We start from the raw sequence: 19,279 nt of genomic DNA on the forward strand, positions 1-19,279 counted from the left end.
GCGGAAAAGCACTTACATAAGAAAAAGATATATCACTTAATGCACTTTCCATTGTTTTCAGCTTTGACCGTCAATGAGCAATCTTTTTATATGTTTATCTGAACTGTGAAACGACTGTAAAACAGACATAGAACTCGTAATTTATGAACAGATTTGTACAATGTGTACAAAATACATGCTTTCCAGGCAAACCTTACTTTGTAAATGCGGAAAATGGTAAGAAAATTAGGATCAATACCTTGTGTTTGCCTACTTTTCTAACTGTATTCAGTTCAGTCACGTCCTTAAAGAAATATACTCAAGTTATTTAACAATGTTGATGTTTCGAGTTCATTGCCCTGCTTTACTACTTTTAATAAAGAAAGTCAAAAATAAATTCTTTGTAAACATTTCTCTGAGTAGTTTTTGGAGTAGAAAGTGTACATAATTGATTATTGATAAGAGTATGACATGAGAGTGGATAGTAAGTCAAGACAGACGTCAGCATTGTAGATACATACGATTACTTTGCGAATGCCTCAGCCAATCAGAGATCTGGACACATAAGTGTTGTCATGTTCGTGAAGGATGACTTTCCCTCAAAGTGTTCGTCACTTGTGCGCGGAGCTTGAACTGTGACCATCAGAGTGCAGCTTTGAGTCTGCGAGATACAAGTAATCCTCTGTATAAATGCAGTATAATCCACGTGTCATCTTTTTTTAAACCGAGATAAAATCATCTCAGCATGCAATGCAAAACACATGGACCTCTTTGTTCTTGAAGTCGATCCCTATAGTCAAGGTGGGACAACTCTGCTACTCACTGTGTTGCCCTATGGTGCACGTCCTCGAGCTCTCTGGGTTTCTTCTTGAACATTGATGACTATGCTACTGCCACCACTTGAGACCAAGCCGAACGACAATTGCAATTGTCTAGTTAAAGGAGCGCCTCTGAGACTAATTAGGCAACTGGCATAATTCATTAACCGCTTTTACTAAATACTGAGAGAACTTCAGCCACGCAGCATCTTTAATAGTGATCTTGGATTGACCGTCTCTAGTGTGGTAAGTGCAGTAACAAGCTAAATCTGTCGGGTAGTATACCGGGTATTCCCAAATGAGACGATCGCTCTCTAAATATATAACTGACACAATTAAATGACACTCACCTGACTGTCGCGGCCTGTGCATAACCTGGAAGAGAACTTCATAATCTGGTGACTTGAATCTCCGATCGCTATTGGAGAATTAAATGCGTGGTTACGCATTTAATTATTGAAAAGTAAGTAATAAGTTTGTTGCATTGTATATGAAGCTGATATGTACCACTCAAAAACAATTACTATGCTTCCTACCTTTACTTCATGCTCGAGATTTCTTGTTATAATAATGACCTTGACAACTTGGTAAAGCGAAACGTAGTTCGGAAATGAGTTAGTAAGGGGTTCCTTTACTTTTAGGTTTAAAAGTGATTTGATATCGTTTGAATAAGTTTTGCAGTATGACTGATTAGTGATAAGTAAAAAGAGAAGATACGTTGCCTTATATTTTCCGGTTATATGGCAAAACCCGGCTTCTCAATGGACTGAGTGGATTAGGACTATGCCCCATGTTACGATGGCGGCCTGCGCCTGTTATCAAACCTGCCAGGATTGGGTGTCGGGGTCAAATCTCTCTTCAGACACACTGTTGTTGTTTTTTTTTTTTCCTTTGCATGTATCATCTGTTATCATGGTTGCTTTGCCATGACATAGCCTTAAATGCTGGTTCGACAGAAAACACCAGTTCGCCCCTCCCACTTCATGATACTAGTGTCCACACACTTTTCAGTTTTAAAGTAGTTTGTTTGCTCATAGCCATTGTAAAAAAAAAATGACAACATGGAACAAATAGTAAATAATGCTAGAGTGAGTGAAAATGTCGGTCTGATTGTGCAGGACCTTGGATGGAGTCTCAAATATGACAAATTGCCTTCAACATCAAAAGTGATGCCCCATCGGGGTCATATTCAAACGAATGAAAGAAACAAGTCACCTTAGACGAAATAGCTACACATTTGCATGCCTGTATGCATCTGCGAGAACGCGTGTAACCTACACATAAAATTATGCACAAGAAGCACACAATCATGCTCATGCGTGCAACCTACTAAGATATCTACACGGGTACACACGCACTTTATATAAAATATCAGAAAGGGAGAGAAGCACAGACCTACACGTTTAATGTGTCTGTGCTTCCCTCCCTTTCTGATATATATATATATATACGTTATATATATATAGACGTATACACAGGAAAAATAATTAAACAGAAATTCTAATACATTTTCCTTAAACAACAAATTTCATGTTACAATCTTTTACTATGCTAATATTAACCACAGTTTCTTATTTTCTTTGTCAACTCAGTTTTCACGTCTTTCAAATCAAGATGGCGACAACATCACGTGATCACGAACCTCAGGAGACAGAGTGCCCAGTGTGCAATAACAGCTTCGTCCTACCCAAAATTTTACCCTGTGGGCATGTCTTCTGTAGAACTTGCGTTATTTCTTTAATAAATGCCAGGAAACAGCCTGAATGTCCCATGTGCCGAAGCGCCTTTGCTGACCCAGCCAAACAGGGAGAAAACATTGCTGATGCTCTGCCCACAGATGAGGCCCTGAACTCACTGGCCACAGTCGTCAACATACTGACTCAGGAACATGAGTGTCATGCTTGTGATGGTGTCAAGGCTGAGTCCATCTGCTCACAATGTCTCGTAAAGCTTTGTGCAGCATGTACTCGAGCTCACAAGAAACTTCCGGTGACCCGTAACCACGAGGTTGAGAGTCTCACCGCTGTAACTGCTGAACGTCTGGCTGCCAGCGGTCCAGGACTGTGTCCTCAACACGACCAACAAATATCGTACTTCTGCTCCGATGATAATCTTGCTGTTTGTGCCTCCTGTTGCATTTTGGACCACAAGGCATGTCGCCGCATAATACGTCTCGACAGCGAGATGAAGTCGTCAAAAAAGGAGATTTTAAACCTCGAAGACAAACTTACCAAGGCGGAGGCGAAGATAGAAGAAACCATCAATCATCTGGACATGCGGCTGAAAGAATCTACTCACTGCCAAAGCCTGATGGACACGGCGCGTGAAAATCTGATTAAGTTCTGTAAAAGAGAAGAAGAAAAGTCTAGAAACTTTCAAGAAGTAGTAAGGTCCGTGCAGAAGGTCAGACTTAAGCTGAGGGAGCGCCTGGCGAGGGTCAAATCCCACAAGCGCATCGTGTCACGTGCTGGGGCAGTGTGTCCGCGGCCAGGACTGGTCTATGCCAAAAGAGCTTTGCAAGACAGGGTCAACACTCTCGATCTCAGCGACACTTTGCCAGAAGATGTAAATGTGAAAGCCTTGTTTAGACATGCTGACTACAGTGACTTTGTCAGACAAATAACAAACCAATTACCGAGACAACTGGATCAGCAGAGCAAAAAGCATGAGGTAAAAATAAATCGTGCCCTTATTTTCTCATTCTGTATCTTTTCTTTTTTTTATATTTATTTATTTGTCTTTTTTTTTTTTTTTTTGACACCGTTCGAATGTTTATTTGTTTCTCGTAGAAAAGAGATAATAAATTTTCGATTTCTTATTATCCGATTGATGCATTTGGTGTAGGCTAAAAGATTATTAAACCAGTGGATATCAATAACCATGTAAATAAATATCTCTTGAATCGTGCAGAAACCAGGATTTACTTTCCATACAAATCGCGGCAGCAGCGTAGTGCTCACCAATAATGGGAAGTGGGCGGAGTCTGTAGGTCCAGGCGGCATTGTTGTGTCCAGTGGACCTCTCGAGACCAATGTCATGTATCAGGTAACACAAAAATTGAATTTTATTTTATTGAATTTTAAAATATCAAATCAATGTAAATGTCGACATGATTTTATAAGCGAGTCGCCAGCATTGCAGGAAGAGATATGGAACAATTGTAAACGAAGTTTTGTTTGTACGTGCGCGCGTGTCTGTGTATTTATATATGTTTGTGTTTCTTATAGATAATGTTGGTGGCGCTGGTTCAAGAGGGAAACACCTTTGGACGCATGGTGTACGGAGTAACTGCAACACACCCAGACAAGCTGCACATCAAGAAAACCATTGAAGACATGAAGGAGCTGTCACCTGTGCGCCCGGTGAGCAAAACGTCCTGTAGCACCTGCAATACACTCCGAGTACTCTGAGCTTACACAGTACACCCCAGTACACGGAAACATGTTCACTTTGGGTGGATTCTTAGCGACGGGTGTGTAGCAAGTGTACAGTCCAGCTGTCTGTCATAAAATGTAATTAAAGAGATTAAATTATTAATGCATGTCAGTCCATTGTCCTGCACTCGTGCGTATCACATTGTCCTTTGCCTGAACAGAGCTTACCGCGCATGAAGAAGTACAACACCCTGGGACTGGTGCTGGATTCCATGAACAACATCCACACATTTTCCAACGGAGTGGAAATGGTTATAAGCATAAAAGATGTTCCTCGGCCTTGCTATGCCGTCTTTGACCTGGGCTGTGATGTGAGAAAGGTAGGAAGTTTTATCACGTGACAAGCACGAATCACTTCCGTGTCACAAACCCTGTCATCAGCCCACGTGCTCAGTGTTTAAATACTGTGTTTATTCTCGTTCGGGACGCCATCCCACAAGTCACATTTATATCTGCAAGTGCCTATCATTGTAAGCATGCAAAGTAGTGGCTCAGCCAAATAAATGTTAAAAGTCAATAATAACATTGTTTTTGCCCAAAATTCCATTGACTTTTAACGATCTGCCACTGCGCATGCGTGAAAGCAAAGTACACAGGGTTTTGTTGACACTGTGCACGTGTTTTCCTCTCGTGAAAGATTGTGTATAACTTGTAAAAAATTGTATGCATTTTTAATATTGTATATTGACTTGTTTGGTTATTTATTTGTCTATTTATTCCTTGTTTAAACTGTGCAGATAAAAATACTTCCCACAAGAAAGTGGCATCAATCGAGGTAATGCAAGGGAGAGAAATGTGTCTGTACACCTACTGTCAGGATTCAGATCATCACAGCACTTTGCTTGAATGTTCATAAAAAACACAGAGACCGGTGATTGTAACTAAAGTATGTATAAATTAACTCCAAACAAGAACACACACATATACACATATATAAACTAACATAAAAACGTAAAGATTTTGAATTTTATTAACATGTCTTATTTACGTCTTTACATTTCTTCCAACAAACTGGTTCAAACGAAGAACATTGTTCTCGGCAAAGCAATGAAACTCTGACATCAAATTTTTGTGTTTTATCGATATTGACTGATATAATTTTCTCTTTGCCTTCATGATTAATGTGGCTTATTTACACAAGCGGCCATACTTTGTTGATGGAATGAAAGTGAAGACGAGATATTGACGATGCTGACGAGGGAGTTGGGGTAGTTTGTAATGCAACACATGGATGCACTGCTCCTCCTGCCTAAGTGTGTGTGTTACAAGCATCTTAATAATTACACTGGCATCCAGAGCGCGCGCGCGCACACACACACACACAAGCAAACCAAATGCATTTACACAATTGGTGGGACAACTCTATAGTCAAGGTGGGACAACTCTGCTACTCCCTGTGTTGCTCTGTGGTGCACGTCCTCGAGCTCTCTGGGTTTCTTTGTGAACATTGATGACTATACCACTGCAAAGGAATAGGTGCGTGTCTGTCTAGTTAAAGGAGCGCCTCTGAGACTAAGCAGCTGGCATAATTCATTAACCGCTTTTACTCAATGCTGAGAGAACTTCAGCCACGCAGCATCTTTAATAGTGATCTCGGATTGACCGTCTCTAGAGTGGTAAGTCACCGTAAGTGTAGTAACAAGCTAAGTCTGTCGGATAGTATACCGGGTATTCCCAATGTTACGTTTTCAGTAATGTTAGTAAACGGACACAAAAATATAACTGCTTGTTATCTCTCTTTCTACTTCAACGCTGCACCGACTCGCTATCTACAACCAACAGATAAAGCTGACTCCTGTATTTCCTTGTCGTCCGCCCGACAAATCCTGTCTTTCTTCTTCTTCAACCCAAACTTCCAGATGTTAACCACCAACTCCATGACACAACGCGTCTGACGTCAATACCTAGTTTCGTAACATAATGACGTCAATACTTAATTTCGTAACATACCCCCCCCCCCCACTTCAAGAAGAAACTCCTCAGGACTTTCTTCCACAAACATACGAAATTAAATGGACATTCTTAAGATATCATCCATCTTCCCAACCAAAAACCAAGTTAAAGCAGTATCTACCCTCACATCAAATACTAACCAGTTTCTTAACAATAGAGCTAATCAACAACACCAGAAACTTCAAACAGGTAGTTGCTAACCACAGTTTATCTTTCATCGAACTGTAGTTATATTCAGCTCAGTTCTGCTCACTGGGCGAACAGCCGTGGAGACTTTTTCCATCTAACTATAGCAGGGTGTGACGAAGTAACGCCTCCTGCCTTCCTCATCTTTCTCCTTACAACAGCCTGCTTCCACTTTGTTCGCTTCTTCTTTCCTATACTTCTAGCTATTGAGTCACTTCTGGAGGTTTCTGCACCTTCTGCAAAGACTATGGCGCTTAACTTGACGATTACCGTCTGCATATCTACCCCAACCTCTCCGTCTGTATTCGTTGTCGGCACTACAGGTCGTGTAGTCAAACTCGGCCCACCGTCTACTTTGATAGACCGGTCATAACTGATAGTATTCTCTCCTCCACTCGCACTAGTTATATCAACTGCCTGTGGCAACCCACAGACAACTGTCACCAGCTTTCCAGGACCACCATTGTCTCTCGCCAAGAATGGCGCTTCTTCGACAGCTAGTTTCTTTTCCCATTGCTCACTGCTGTTCCGTACCCTCACCGGCAATACCTCAACAGCTAGAGTCTGCACGTTCTCCGCTTCGAGCGGTCCTCCAGTTGCAATTGGCGTCCGCGTCTCGCGACTGCCATTGCCCCCTGCATATTGCAGTTCCGTTTCAGTACTCCGCGCTTGCGTCGAGCGCTCGCCACTAACACCCGTCTGCGGCGGTTCCATGGCAACACTTGCTATGCGCCCTTCACAATAGCTGTCACCACCCACCCGCTTCGGTGTCTCCTCGACAGTCAGCGTTCGCATCCCGCGATAGCTGCTGCCCTCCGCTTGCACAGGTATAACCTCGACAGCTGGTTCTCGCCACCCGCGATGGCCACTGTCATCTACCTGCAGCGGTTCCGCCGTGCTAGTTGGTCCTCGCATCTCGCGATCACTACTTTCAGCACCCTATCTTGACCCAGCACCTATACCCAGTGCTCGCGTCTTCCCAAGACTATGGTCATCTACCTGCCTTTGTTTACTTCCCTCGTGGCTTCGATTAGCCTGGCTCCCCAGGAGATCAGGAATATCTCCATAATCTGACTCTCCTCCAGCGCAAGTCATCAGTCCGTCGATGGCTCCCGCCCCCTCTCCACCAGAATCACAAACGCTAGTCTAAATCGCTGAACTCATCCTCGCTATCTATCCTGCACGCCTCATCATCGCTCTCGTCTACATCATAAGCCACGCCCTCGTTGGTTTCGTAGCTACTAATGCCTACTTCGCTGGCTTCCACGTCACTAACATCCCACTCTCTAGTGTCGCCCTCGCCAACATCTAATTCGCTTAATACCTAATTTCGTAACATAATGACGTCAATAATTAATTTCGTAACATACCCCCCCCCACTTCCAGATGTTAACCACCAACTCCATGACACAACGCGTCTGACGTCAATACCTAGTTTCGTAACATAATGACGTCAATACCTAATTTTGTAACATAATGACGTCAATACTTAATTTCGTAACACCCAAATGAGACGATTGCTCTCTAAATATATAACTGGCACAATTAAATGACACTGGATAACCTGACTGGCGGGGCCTGTGAATGACCTGGAAGAGAACTTCATAATCTGGTTACTTTAAACTCCGATGTCTATTGGAGAACCACGCGCTTAATAATTGAAAAGTAAGTAATGAGTTTGTTGCATTGTATATAAATCTGATATGTACAACTCTAAAACAACTACTACGCTTCCTACCTTTACTTCATGCTTGGGATTTCTTGTTATAATAGTGACCTTGACAACTTGGTAGAGCAACGTTGTTCGGAAATGAGTATTAAGGTGTACCTTTACTTTTAGGTTTAATAGCGATTTCATATCGTTTGAATAGTTTTGCAGCATGAATGATTAGTAATCAGTAAAGAAAAAAGAAGATACGTTGCCTTATATTTTCCGGTTATATGGAAAAACCCGGCTTCTCAATGAACTGAGTGGATTAGGACTATGTCCCATGTTACGATGGCGGCCTGCGCCTGTTATCAAAACTGTGAGGATTGGATGTCTTGGGGTCAGATCTCTCCTCAGACACGTTGTTTTTTTTTTCTTTTTTCGTTGCATGTATGATCTGTTATCATGGTTGCTTTGCCGTGACATAGCCTTAAATGCTAGGAAAACACCAGTTCGCCACTCCGATTTCATGATACTGGTGTCCACACACTTTTCAGTTTTAAAGTAGTTTGTTTTCTACTGGCCATTGTAAGAAAAGGAAAAAATAGAACAAAGAATAAATAATGCTAGAGTGAGTGAAAATGTCGATCTGATTGTGCACGTCCTTAGATGGAGTCTCAAATATGACAAATTGCCTTCAACATCAAAAGTTACGCCCCATCGGGGTCTCATTCAAACGAATGAAATAAAGGTCTCCTTAGGCGAAATAGTTCCACATTCGCGTGTATGTATTCATCTGCGAGAACTACGTTTAAAATTATGCACAACAAGCAAACAATCATGCTCATGCATGCAACCTACGAAGATATCTACACGGGTGCACGCGCACTTTATATAATTATATATATATCAGGAAGGGAGAGAAGCACAGACACACACATACAAAGAGGAAGAATACATGTAACAGAAATTCTAGCGTATTTTACCCAAACAGCAAAGTTCATGTTACAGTTAAACCTTTTACTACATTAATACTAATTACAGTTTTTTATTTTATTTGTCTGCTCAGATTTCTCGTCTTTTAAATCAAGATGGCGACAACATCACGTGATCACGAACCTCAGGAGACAGAGTGCCCGGTGTGCAATAACAGCTACGGCCTATCCACAATTTTACCCTGTGGGCATGTGTTTTGTAGCACTTGCGTTATCTCTTTAATAAATGCCAGGAAACAGCCTGAATGTCCCATGTGCCGAGCCACCTTTGCTGACCCAGCCAAACAGGGAGAAAACATTGTTGATGCTCTGCCCACAGATGAGGCCCTGAACTCACTGGCTACAGTCGTGAACATACTGACTCAGGAGAACGAATGTCATGCTTGTGATGGTGTCAAGGCTGAGTCCATCTGCTCACAATGTCTCGTAAAGCTTTGTGCAGCATGTACTCGAGCTCACAAGAAACTTCCGGTGACCCGTAACCACGAGGTGGAGAGTCTGAGCGCTGTAACTGCTGAACGTCTGGCTGCCAGCGGTCCAGGACTGTGTCCTCAACACGACCAACAAATATCGTACTTCTGCTCCGATGATAATCTTGCTGTTTGTGCCTCCTGTTGCATTGAGGACCACAAGGCATGTCGCCGCATAATACGTCTCGACAGCGAGATGAAGTCGTCTAAAAAGAAGATTTTAAACCTCGAAGACAAACTTACCAAAGCGGAGGCGAAGATAGAAGAAACCATCAATCATCTGGACATGCGGCTGAAAGAATCTACCCACAGCCAAAGCCTGATGGACACGGCGCGTGAAAATTTGATGAAGTTCTGTAAAAAGGAAGAAGAAAAGTCTAGAAACTTTCAAGAAGTAGTAAGGTCCGTGCAGAAGGTCAGACTTAAGCTGAGGGAGCGCCTGGCGAGGGTCAAATCCCACAAGCGGATCGTGTCACGTGCTCGGGCAGTGTGTCCGCGGCCAGGACTGGTCTATGCCAAGAGAGCTTTACAAGACAGGGTCAACACTCTCGATCTCAGCGACACTTTGCCAGAAGATGTAAATGTGAAAGCCTTATTTAGACATGCTGACTACAGTGAATTTGTCAGACAAGTAACAAACCAATTACCGAGACAACTGGATCAGCAGAGCAAAGAGCATGAGGTAAAAATAAATCGTGCTCTTATTTTCTCATTCTTTATCTTTTTTTGGTTTATATATATTTGTCTTTTTTGACACAGTGCAAGTGTTTATTCGTTTCTCGTAGAAAAGAGATAATAAATTTGTTGTTTCTATTTCTTATTATCCGATTGATGCATTTGGTGTAGGCTAAAAGAGAACAAAACTAGTGGATATCAATAACCCTGCAAATATCTCTCGAATCTTGCAGAAACCAGGATTTACTTTCCATACGAATCACGGCAGCAGCGTAGTTCTCACCTATAATGGGAAGTGGGTGGAGTCTGTGGGTCCAGGCGGCATTGTTGTGTCCAGTGACCCTCTCGAGACCAATGTCATGTATCAGGTAACACAAAAATTTCGATTTTTTTTTTTCAGTGACTGTTATGACATGTGTCTAAGACGATTCCTTAAACCACGGACGTGTGTAAGTGGACTGATGTCTGTCTACCGAGACCAAGCTTAACCTCTTGCGAAGCTCTTCGTTGTTAGTCTCAGCGATGCTGACGAGGGAGTTGGTGTAGTTTGCAATGCAACACATGGATGCACTACTCCTCCAGCCTAAGTGTGTGTGCAGCAAGTATCTTAATAATTACACTGGCATCCAGAGAGCGCGTTCACACACACACACACAAGCAAACCAAATGTATTTACACAATCTCTTTTATGTCGACTGACTGGCAAACAGCGAGCTACACAGGCAGGCACAACACAGTAGGAGAGAGAAACTTGTGCAACTCTCACTTCTTACTCCGTCACTCCGTCAAATAAATTCTCCTTTATGCTTCTCAAAACACAGACAACAGAGTCTGTCCTTGTGTCCCATTAACACTTCTGTTCCACATGCTCAGTCATCCTTAAACAAAAGTTGTATGATGACGGACAGTTTCACATGGCAGGTGAATAGCAAACAAGACAATCCAGACTTTGCAGGAAGAAGCACCTGGATGCACAGGTACATTCATCTGAAGAATGTGCAGATGTTTTTGTTGTTGGTGGTGTTTTTTTTTTTGTTTTTTTAAAAATTATTTACATACGTCCTGTGGAAGAGCAAAAGTTCCGGAGACTGGTTTACCTGTCGAGTATGTGGTTCAGGCAAGCAGTGTCCGGTGTCCGCGGGGTTTCTACTTGGCTGTCCTTGATGAAGAGGATCAACACAAGACCTGGAAGCCCAGAAACCATTCTGTTGATTACTTTCCAATGAACAGATACAAACACACAAACAAAAGAGTCGATCCACACCATTTCAAGTTCTAAAAATTACCATGAATATTATTTCGATATCATCACTGCATTCACCGCAAGAACTATCATTAAGACTCGTTTCAGCTTAAAACAAAATTTTTCGAAGAGCCGAATCAGACGGCAAAACAAAATGAAAAAAAAAATAATAAATTGCAGCAAAATGTGGTCTATTCAAGTGCTTGCATAAAGGTGATTACAATAAACAACAGACGGATTCCGAAGAAGGACAGATGGATGAATGGGCATCTATCATAGATATTCAAGCTAGGAAAGTAAACAGTAACCGATGTTTATATCTTATATATATATAAGAATAGTGTAATCATATAGGTGAGAAAGATTGTTCAGACAGAAGGAGGTGTGTTACTCTTATATTCTGACCAACAAAGTTGGCAACAGCCATGACCGTGAAAAGCGTGAACCAGTCTCGGTTCATGCCCATCAGCAAGCTGGTTAAGGATGGAGCTAAAATCCCAGCCATCATCTGCAAGAAGTGGAAGATGGGTGAAAGTAAGAAAGAATAAAAAAAATTTTTAAATAAATAAACGGCTCAAAAATAAACAAAGATGGATAAAGAGACAATAAAACGAAGAACAGATGTTCGTTTCAGAGCATGGGTGAGATTGTGCATGCTTTCACACGGTCATCACTACAGGAATAACAAACAATGTGAACACACCACAGCAGTGAAGGCCACAGCGATGTTGGAGAGGTAGTGCTTTAATCCAAAACTGCGCCCCACGGCCAGGGGAAAGAGCAGGTAACTCCCACTGACGGTCAGCGCCAGGATGCAGGCCCAGATCAAGAAGACGAAGCTCGGCAGACCGGAAGTCAAGTACCAGGAGCCGAACGTTACGCAGGACACGGCGCACAGGGCAATGCATGCTGTCTGTAGACACAAGGACAAAGGACAAGAGTAGACACAGGAACAAAGGACAAGAGTAGACACAAGTTAGCATGTCTAGCGTAGACGAATATTTCACAAAGAAAGTAAAAAAAAATAGAAATACAATTATAAGAAAGAAGAATGCCGGAGTTGTTGCTGCCTGATTATTTTCATCTTTCATTGTCTCTTAGAAATCATTAGTCTTCCTTTATCTTTACTGACGATTCTCGGACAGTGATTACAACAGACAACAGGGTTTTATCCAGATTATCCAGTGGAGACTCACTTTGAAAGAGGAGAGGTCAGCCAAGACCCCCCAGGCTGGCCGAAGTACTGCCCAACGAGGTTGGACAGGGTGCCCACGTGCGCCAAGAAATGATCATCCTTGATAAACCGCTGCCCGAAATTCTGAACATGATCGTGATAAAATTAGCATTATACATGCTTGCATTTTCATTAGCACATCGTCAAGACTCTTGACTGTGCCTCGATATATGAACATATGTCCTTGTACAAATCAGGGGGCTGGGAGATGATTTGTATTCTTGTGGGATGGTGCGATTGAAACATAGTTTATAGAAAAAAATGGAAAGTCTAAAGAAACAAAACTAAATTCACCAATCGCAGGAGTTAAAATGTTTGTGACGATCAGGCAGAATAAAACATTTATAAGCATTATAAATCCAATCCACATCCAATGACGATACACACAATGTGCACACACAAGACTTAGAAGTGAAACTCCCAGTGACCAGACGTGCATGTCTTGACCTCTCACCTTATACTCGGCCAGCGCTATGCACGTGCCAGTCGTTGACAAACAGAAGGTCAGCCAAATCAACAGGAACTGGCGGGTACCCAGCATGGCGCTGGGGTCAAGGTCTTGCACTCGGTCGAACATGTTGCAGGTTCGAAGTGTATCCCTTTGAAATACGCAGGGTTAGGGTTAGCTAATAATAGCGCTGACAATACCATGATACATGAACAGACAGACAAGTTAATCAACTCATTCTGCTAAATTCATGCCTCGATGTCTATACATCTACATTTCTATATCTATATGCAAATATACATTGAATCATACAACGAGCCTGAAGAATGAGTCCTGTGGGTGTTACTTGTCTGTAAGTTAATTTAATTTCAACGTGTCAAATGCCAAAAAAATATGGGATGGACTAAGAAATTTAAAAAAAGATGATGACCCGGTACTCCGAGAGGGGTTATCTCTCTTCTTAGCATCGCTTTCGTCACAGTACTACTTTTAGTACAACCAGATCTATCTTTCTGTACATTGCTTTACATACTTGCCGCCTTGTCTTGAGCCCAGAGGGATGTGGACTGTGATTTCCGGCTGCTTCGGCAAGCCCACTGACTTGGCCATCTACAAACACATTTACACGTACCAGAAACTCAAATATACTTAACTTCAAGCATTACTTCACATCTCCCTCGCACAAATTTTCATTATTTTTTTTTTTTCAGGCGCAGACGATGTAAAAGAAGATTTCTTGGTTTCTCTGCCCCTGCTATTTCATGGAGAGTGATGTCCCTTCGCCTTACCGGCTTGAGGGGACTAGTTCTCCGGATATCTTTGGACCTTGTCTTTGTTTGTTATTCTAAGTTAATTTTTATTTTGGAGCCCGTTGTTTGACCTGTCCTGATCCTAGTAATATACTGGACTATGTTTCTCGATTATGACATTTTGATGTACTTCTACGGCTTCTGCTGATTTATTGACTAACAGTCATTTGTTTTAATTTAATAGACTTGTTGGATCACGAACTACTATATTCGTTCAGTTGTTAATCAGATACTACTGCTACCACTACTACTACTACTACTACTACTACTACTACTACTAATAATAATAATAATAATAATAATCCCGTTTCCATGAATTATCACCTTTTATTTCCTGTCATCTTGGTGGTTTTCTTCATTTTCTATCATTATTTTCACTATTGTTATCATTAATATCATTTGTAAAGCGCCATGAGCTTTCTCATATGGCGCCATAAAAATAAACTTTATTATTATTTCTTGACAACTAGCCTACCCTGTAAAATGCATTATATTAGTCGACGTTTCCACCTACAATCGTTGATTACTACAGTTTTAGTGGGATTATTATTACCATTTGAGATGGGGAATGTAAACCGAAAGTATCTTACCTTGAAGCCACCGAACAGTGCAGCACAGCCTACGCACTGAAAGGCTAAAGTTATGCAACCCAGGATGATGAACATGCGAGGAGTCCGCTGTAAAACCACGGGATCAGTGAAATACCTGAACAGAAAAGTATCAGTACACAAAAATACCCGTGCAGCTAATTAACGGTACACTATAATACATATACAGTAAAATGCAAATATAATAAAATGTTTTATGCACACAAGTAAAACACAGAACACTAAAATAATTGAAATTACCAATACACTAAAATACTTGTACACTAAAATATATTTACATTAAAATAAACGTAAAATACTAAGAGTCAATAGTTTTACACTAAGCAAAATTAAATTTTAAACAGATGTGATATGTAGAAAAAGGACAGCTTGTCTGGGAGGAGATCCGAGCCCAGGATAGGTGATCTTCCCTGAAATAAGTTCAAGCTTGTTAACCGATGCGCCACCGCGGACCGCCCATAAGCAGACAGAAAGACAAAGAGACTGGAGGATGTTCTATACCAGTCTGCCAACCATTGATAATGTTTGAGATGGAAAGCTTATTGTACCGCGTGACCTGGAAGTTGTCTTACTTGCTGCCGTCGTCGCTGAAGGTGGTGACAGCCGCATTGTGTGGGTTGACGTAGGCCGTGGCGGCCTCGTTGTAGATAACAGCGCCGATGCCGTAGCCAGCGGTGATGATGCCACTGTTGAGGCCAGCTCGTGCAGGCCACAGCTGAAAGCACAACACACGAGAAAATACTTTTTTTTTTCTTCCATCTTTCTTGCTCCTAAAGCTGTTATACATATGCGTCTTAACAGCTCGGTGTTAGGGCAAGTATCAGCTGGATCTGACATTGTGCGACAAAGAAAAGCCAGTCCGCCACCTTTCTTGATTCATTGGAATGTTATACATTTGTTACTCAGTGGCCGTGAGCATGAACAGGAAGTAAGTTTAACGTGGAGGTAGGTAGCTAAGTGTCATGTGCTAACCCAGGATTAAAAGTCTTCAGGCATAAAGCAAGTGTATGATCCACAGAGAAGCCATACTTTGACTGAATGGATTTGATTGTGCTACCATGGCCAACTCCATCACCTACCTTAGCTACCATGGCCATCGGTGAAGCGTATGCAAGCCCCGTCCCAGCACCACTCAGCATCCCCAATGTCAAGGCCACGGCCCACACGTTACGTGACAAGGACACAGAGGTCAGAAAGAGGCCAACGCTGCACAATGTACATTATCTCCCTTTCAGTTTTTACAGACTCTGTCCCATCTTCTACATTACACACACACCTATTAACCAGATCGTCTAAAGAAACAATACACCAATAATAAAGCACACAAACAAACAAACGAATCCAAACAAGAACAAAATCCCGAATAGTGTGAAGCTTCACGTTTTCAGGAGTGAAAAAAATCCCACAACTCTTCAAAAGCGCCGAGAATGTTCGGCTACTACTACAAGCGAACATTGAAATTATATCTTTTAGAAGGGTTGAATTGGAAGCAATTTATTATTGTTGTTGTTGTAAATAGAGTAGAATCAGTAGATAGTGCGGCGAGGTCACGCATATAATACCTGCTGAGGGCGCAACCAGTCATGGTGCACGTGCGAGCACCCACGCCGTCGTGCAGCCAACCGGCGGCAAGCATTCCCATCACCTTAGCAACGAAGAAAAGCCCGAGAACCCACTGGATATCGGACGAATACCTTTCGCTGTAGGTGTCTTGGTGTTTCATGTACGAAACCATGTACGTCTCCAGATTGCCTGTCAACAAAGCTGTGAATGTATCGGAAATTGCGCGGACAAGGAGCATCACATACCTAGGTTACACATTACATCCCTGGGTTACAAGCCAGAGACTTTTGCTTCAACCCCGTGATTGTCTCCCCTTGTGTTGGAAGTGATAATGAGAAATTCATAATCTCACTTGACTGAATACATTGCTTGGCACTGTATTCCACAAATTCCGGTTTTTATTAGCTCGATTATACTGCCAATGCAAGCACATTATCATAAATAAGAGATAGATTGACAAAAAAGTAGATGGTGATTTTGAGGCAAAAGTCCAAATAGGCAGACAAACACCCAACCACCCAGACATTTCTCTGAAACACTTTCAAAAAAATTTTTATAAATAAATAACTCTAGAAAGTTACTAAGAAAATATAGGGTGTATAAAGCAGCCAAACAATGCCTTGGTTATATCGGTTTCACTTTCTAATTAATACTGAGCACTTACCGTGAGATTTTACGATTTACAGCAAATGTTTCGCAATATAGCAAAGTGAAGGACCTACCGAAGGTGTATGGCAGACACAGGGACACATGCACCAGAAATCCTCCCACAACCGTCAGCACCAGAGAGAAGAAGTCGGACCTTCTGGCCTGACGCCTCGCCATGGCCATCTGTCCAGGGTCCTCGGAATATCGTCTGGCAAGAAGATGAGCCTTCTGATCCATCGACACAGAGATCTGCTTGTCACTCCAGACTCGATATCTTACTAACAAGCTCAGTAAACGTTTTCTGTTACCGTGAGCTATCCCTCGAGGCAACTGCAGGTTGTAAACGGAGGATCGAAAAACTTCTGCACGAATACAACAGACGCCTCAATACTTAGTCCGACGGTTTGAGCTTAGTAGGAAATGTTGACTACTTCATGCATGATGTTGTATTGCTGTGTTGATTGTCAACAACGAATCTTACTTGAGTATTTGTACATCCAGGGTACTGATGTATCGCTAGGTTTCTGTGTCACCAGGTATGTGTACCGCTCTCTACAAATAATCACTCCAGCAGCCGAAATAACAAACTTGATTGTCGACATAGGTTTTAAAGAAATCACAAATCACAAATGAGATTTCAGTCCTGTATTGCCTCGAACTGGTTAGTGAGGAAACTTTCCACAGACATTGCCTTCAAATCCACAATATGTCGCCTTTGAATGATCCATAGTAAATGAGCATGCTCTTCGTGGCCAGTCTGGCAGCGCTAGAAAAGTGTCCAAAAGTATAAATTAAACTGAAAAAAGCAGATCGAATAATTATAAAAGTGTTTCTAAACCTGACAAGTTTTCATTTTCTCTAATTAGCAGTATATTCAAAATTTAAGTCAGAAAACTGAGATAATAAAACAGAAAATTGAGATATTTAATTTTGGAAAAGGAAATACAGATACACAAAAGAATGAAAGGAAAAAAAAAGAATGAAGAAATATTTCTCAAACATTAGCACTCACCTAGCATTACTCTCAGGTCACTGTCTGCTCTGAAGCTTCGCCACCTGACTGTTATGAGCGATAACCGTGGCCATGTCACAGGTGGCGCGTGGCAGAGAGTCTGACCTGACGACATCAGCACCGGCCCCCGCACGTGTGATGCAGCATCTAGGCCGGTGTCGTTACATCGCCAGGAAAGTTTTAACTACACCTCCCACCCTAACAACAACAACAACAACCACTTGCATTGAGTGTGAGTGCGAGCGCGAATTTCTTTTTAAATATTGATGATTTTCTCGTTTCCTTCAAACATCTTACTATAAAAACAAACAAACAAAAAAGAGGATGTTTGAAATTTGGTGCTTCCCGTGTTTCAAGTTCAATACACTCGTCGAGAGAGATATATATCATCTAGTAGTAACATTATTTAGTAGAATCGAGTGTAGAATTCGGCGTTTCTATTTTGGTTAAGACATAAAATATACCAATAATTCTTCGGCATCTTACATCAGCATGGTGAAAGTTAGGCGAAAGGACATCCCTTTCATGCACAAATTTGCGTGATTGTGTGCACATGCACGCGCTCGCGTGAAGGCAAGACAGAAGAAAGAGAGAAGGTTAGCATACAATGGTTGCCATACCATAAGTTACTCTGAGACCCGTTCATGGTGATGAGGCTTCCTCAGCTGTTGGTGGCAGGCTGACAAATGGCAGACATTCAGACACCTCGCACAACGTGTGGCGATTCCCGACACAACACATGGCGGCTATGATTAATTCTTAAAGACCCACTACAGCGCAAGCAATTTATTATTTTTTTTTCAAGTGACTGGAAATTTCCCCGAAACTATGGTGCATTCCTTCAAACGAGGGGAGGGGTCAACTTGTGAGGTCAGAAATGGGATACAATCAAAAGAACCTAGAACTATGTTCTAGCATATTTTCGCAAAGAGCACTGCGCACAGATAAGAAGACTTGAAGACTTAAAGCTTGTATTTTGCAAACGGAATTTTAGGAATGAACTTAAATCAGGAAACTTCTTACACTTTTAAGGAATTACTTCTCATTTAATCATTTTCTGGTCTAATACCTTCTGCAACACTCACATCCTCAATAATATAGCCCTCATATTTCTATCTTTACTTGACTAGTACCTTTTCTCACCACTTAAGCAGCTTCAAAGTGCTTTGTGTTAAAGTCCACACTTTAAGCGGGTATGAAATAAACCTCATTATCGTTCAAACTGAGCCACACACTCTGGCAGAGGAAACTGAAGTACCCTGAAAAAACCACTGACAACTTTGCAAACAAGTGTGAGATCGAGAGACAGACATAAAGGAACCCAGGTGAATACATCTCACCCGATTCTCGCGTTAAGCACACCACCAACCGACTCAAACATTTTAAAAATTTATATTAAACAAAATTTTTTTTTAAAAAGCGCACATTGCAATGGGGTGGGTCTTTAGCAACTCGTAGTCTGATAAAAAGTTTTCGACACTGATTTGTAGTTAGTGGAAACATCACATGCACTTTTTTCTCCTTCAGTTACATTCTTCGACTTGTGACACAATTAT

The 19,279-nt window shown here is 41.8% G+C and overlaps 3 protein-coding genes across 6 annotated transcripts; 2 read left to right on the top strand and 1 right to left on the bottom strand.

Annotated features, from left to right (window-relative positions):
- Positions 1-1,158: 1,158 nt before the first annotated feature.
- LOC112576049 (E3 ubiquitin-protein ligase TRIM56-like) lies at positions 1,159-5,554 on the top strand. Its single transcript, XM_025258272.1, has 6 exons — positions 1,159-1,260; positions 2,390-3,467; positions 3,708-3,842; positions 4,025-4,159; positions 4,393-4,551; positions 4,969-5,554. Exons 2-6 carry the CDS (start codon positions 2,412-2,414, stop codon positions 5,008-5,010), a joined length of 1,527 nt encoding a protein of 508 aa, XP_025114057.1. The 5' UTR covers positions 1,159-1,260; positions 2,390-2,411; the 3' UTR covers positions 5,011-5,554.
- A 2,373-nt stretch (positions 5,555-7,927) lies between these two features.
- LOC112576198 (E3 ubiquitin-protein ligase TRIM33-like) lies at positions 7,928-14,179 on the top strand. Its single transcript, XM_025258479.1, has 4 exons — positions 7,928-8,035; positions 9,088-10,165; positions 10,392-10,526; positions 13,794-14,179. The coding sequence occupies exons 2-4, from the start codon at positions 9,110-9,112 to the stop codon at positions 13,806-13,808; spliced, it is 1,206 nt and encodes a 401-aa protein (XP_025114264.1). The 5' UTR covers positions 7,928-8,035; positions 9,088-9,109; the 3' UTR covers positions 13,809-14,179.
- LOC112576199 lies at positions 10,828-18,874 on the bottom strand. Of its 4 annotated transcripts, none has more exons than XM_025258481.1 (13): positions 18,344-18,874; positions 17,724-17,921; positions 16,786-17,507; positions 16,063-16,252; positions 15,580-15,706; positions 15,073-15,215; positions 14,483-14,597; positions 13,616-13,692; positions 13,090-13,234; positions 12,598-12,719; positions 12,105-12,314; positions 11,807-11,909; positions 10,828-11,343 (listed from the first exon to the last, which is right to left on the bottom strand). In XM_025258481.1, exons 3-11 carry the CDS (start codon positions 16,946-16,948, stop codon positions 12,278-12,280), a joined length of 1,119 nt encoding a protein of 372 aa, XP_025114266.1. In that variant the 5' UTR covers positions 16,949-17,507; positions 17,724-17,921; positions 18,344-18,874; the 3' UTR covers positions 10,828-11,343; positions 11,807-11,909; positions 12,105-12,277. The 4 variants fall into 4 exon arrangements, with proteins under 4 accessions (XP_025114266.1, XP_025114267.1, XP_025114265.1 ...); XM_025258482.1 differs by lacking the exon at positions 18,344-18,874 and adding an exon at positions 18,210-18,226 and having other exon boundaries at positions 16,786-17,477; XM_025258480.1 differs by lacking the exon at positions 18,344-18,874 and adding an exon at positions 18,210-18,226.
- Between the last annotated feature and the right edge of the window lie 405 nt (positions 18,875-19,279).

This window comes from Pomacea canaliculata, linkage group LG11 (genome assembly GCF_003073045.1).
Source record: "Pomacea canaliculata isolate SZHN2017 linkage group LG11, ASM307304v1, whole genome shotgun sequence".
Lineage (NCBI taxonomy): Eukaryota > Metazoa > Mollusca > Gastropoda > Architaenioglossa > Ampullariidae > Pomacea > Pomacea canaliculata.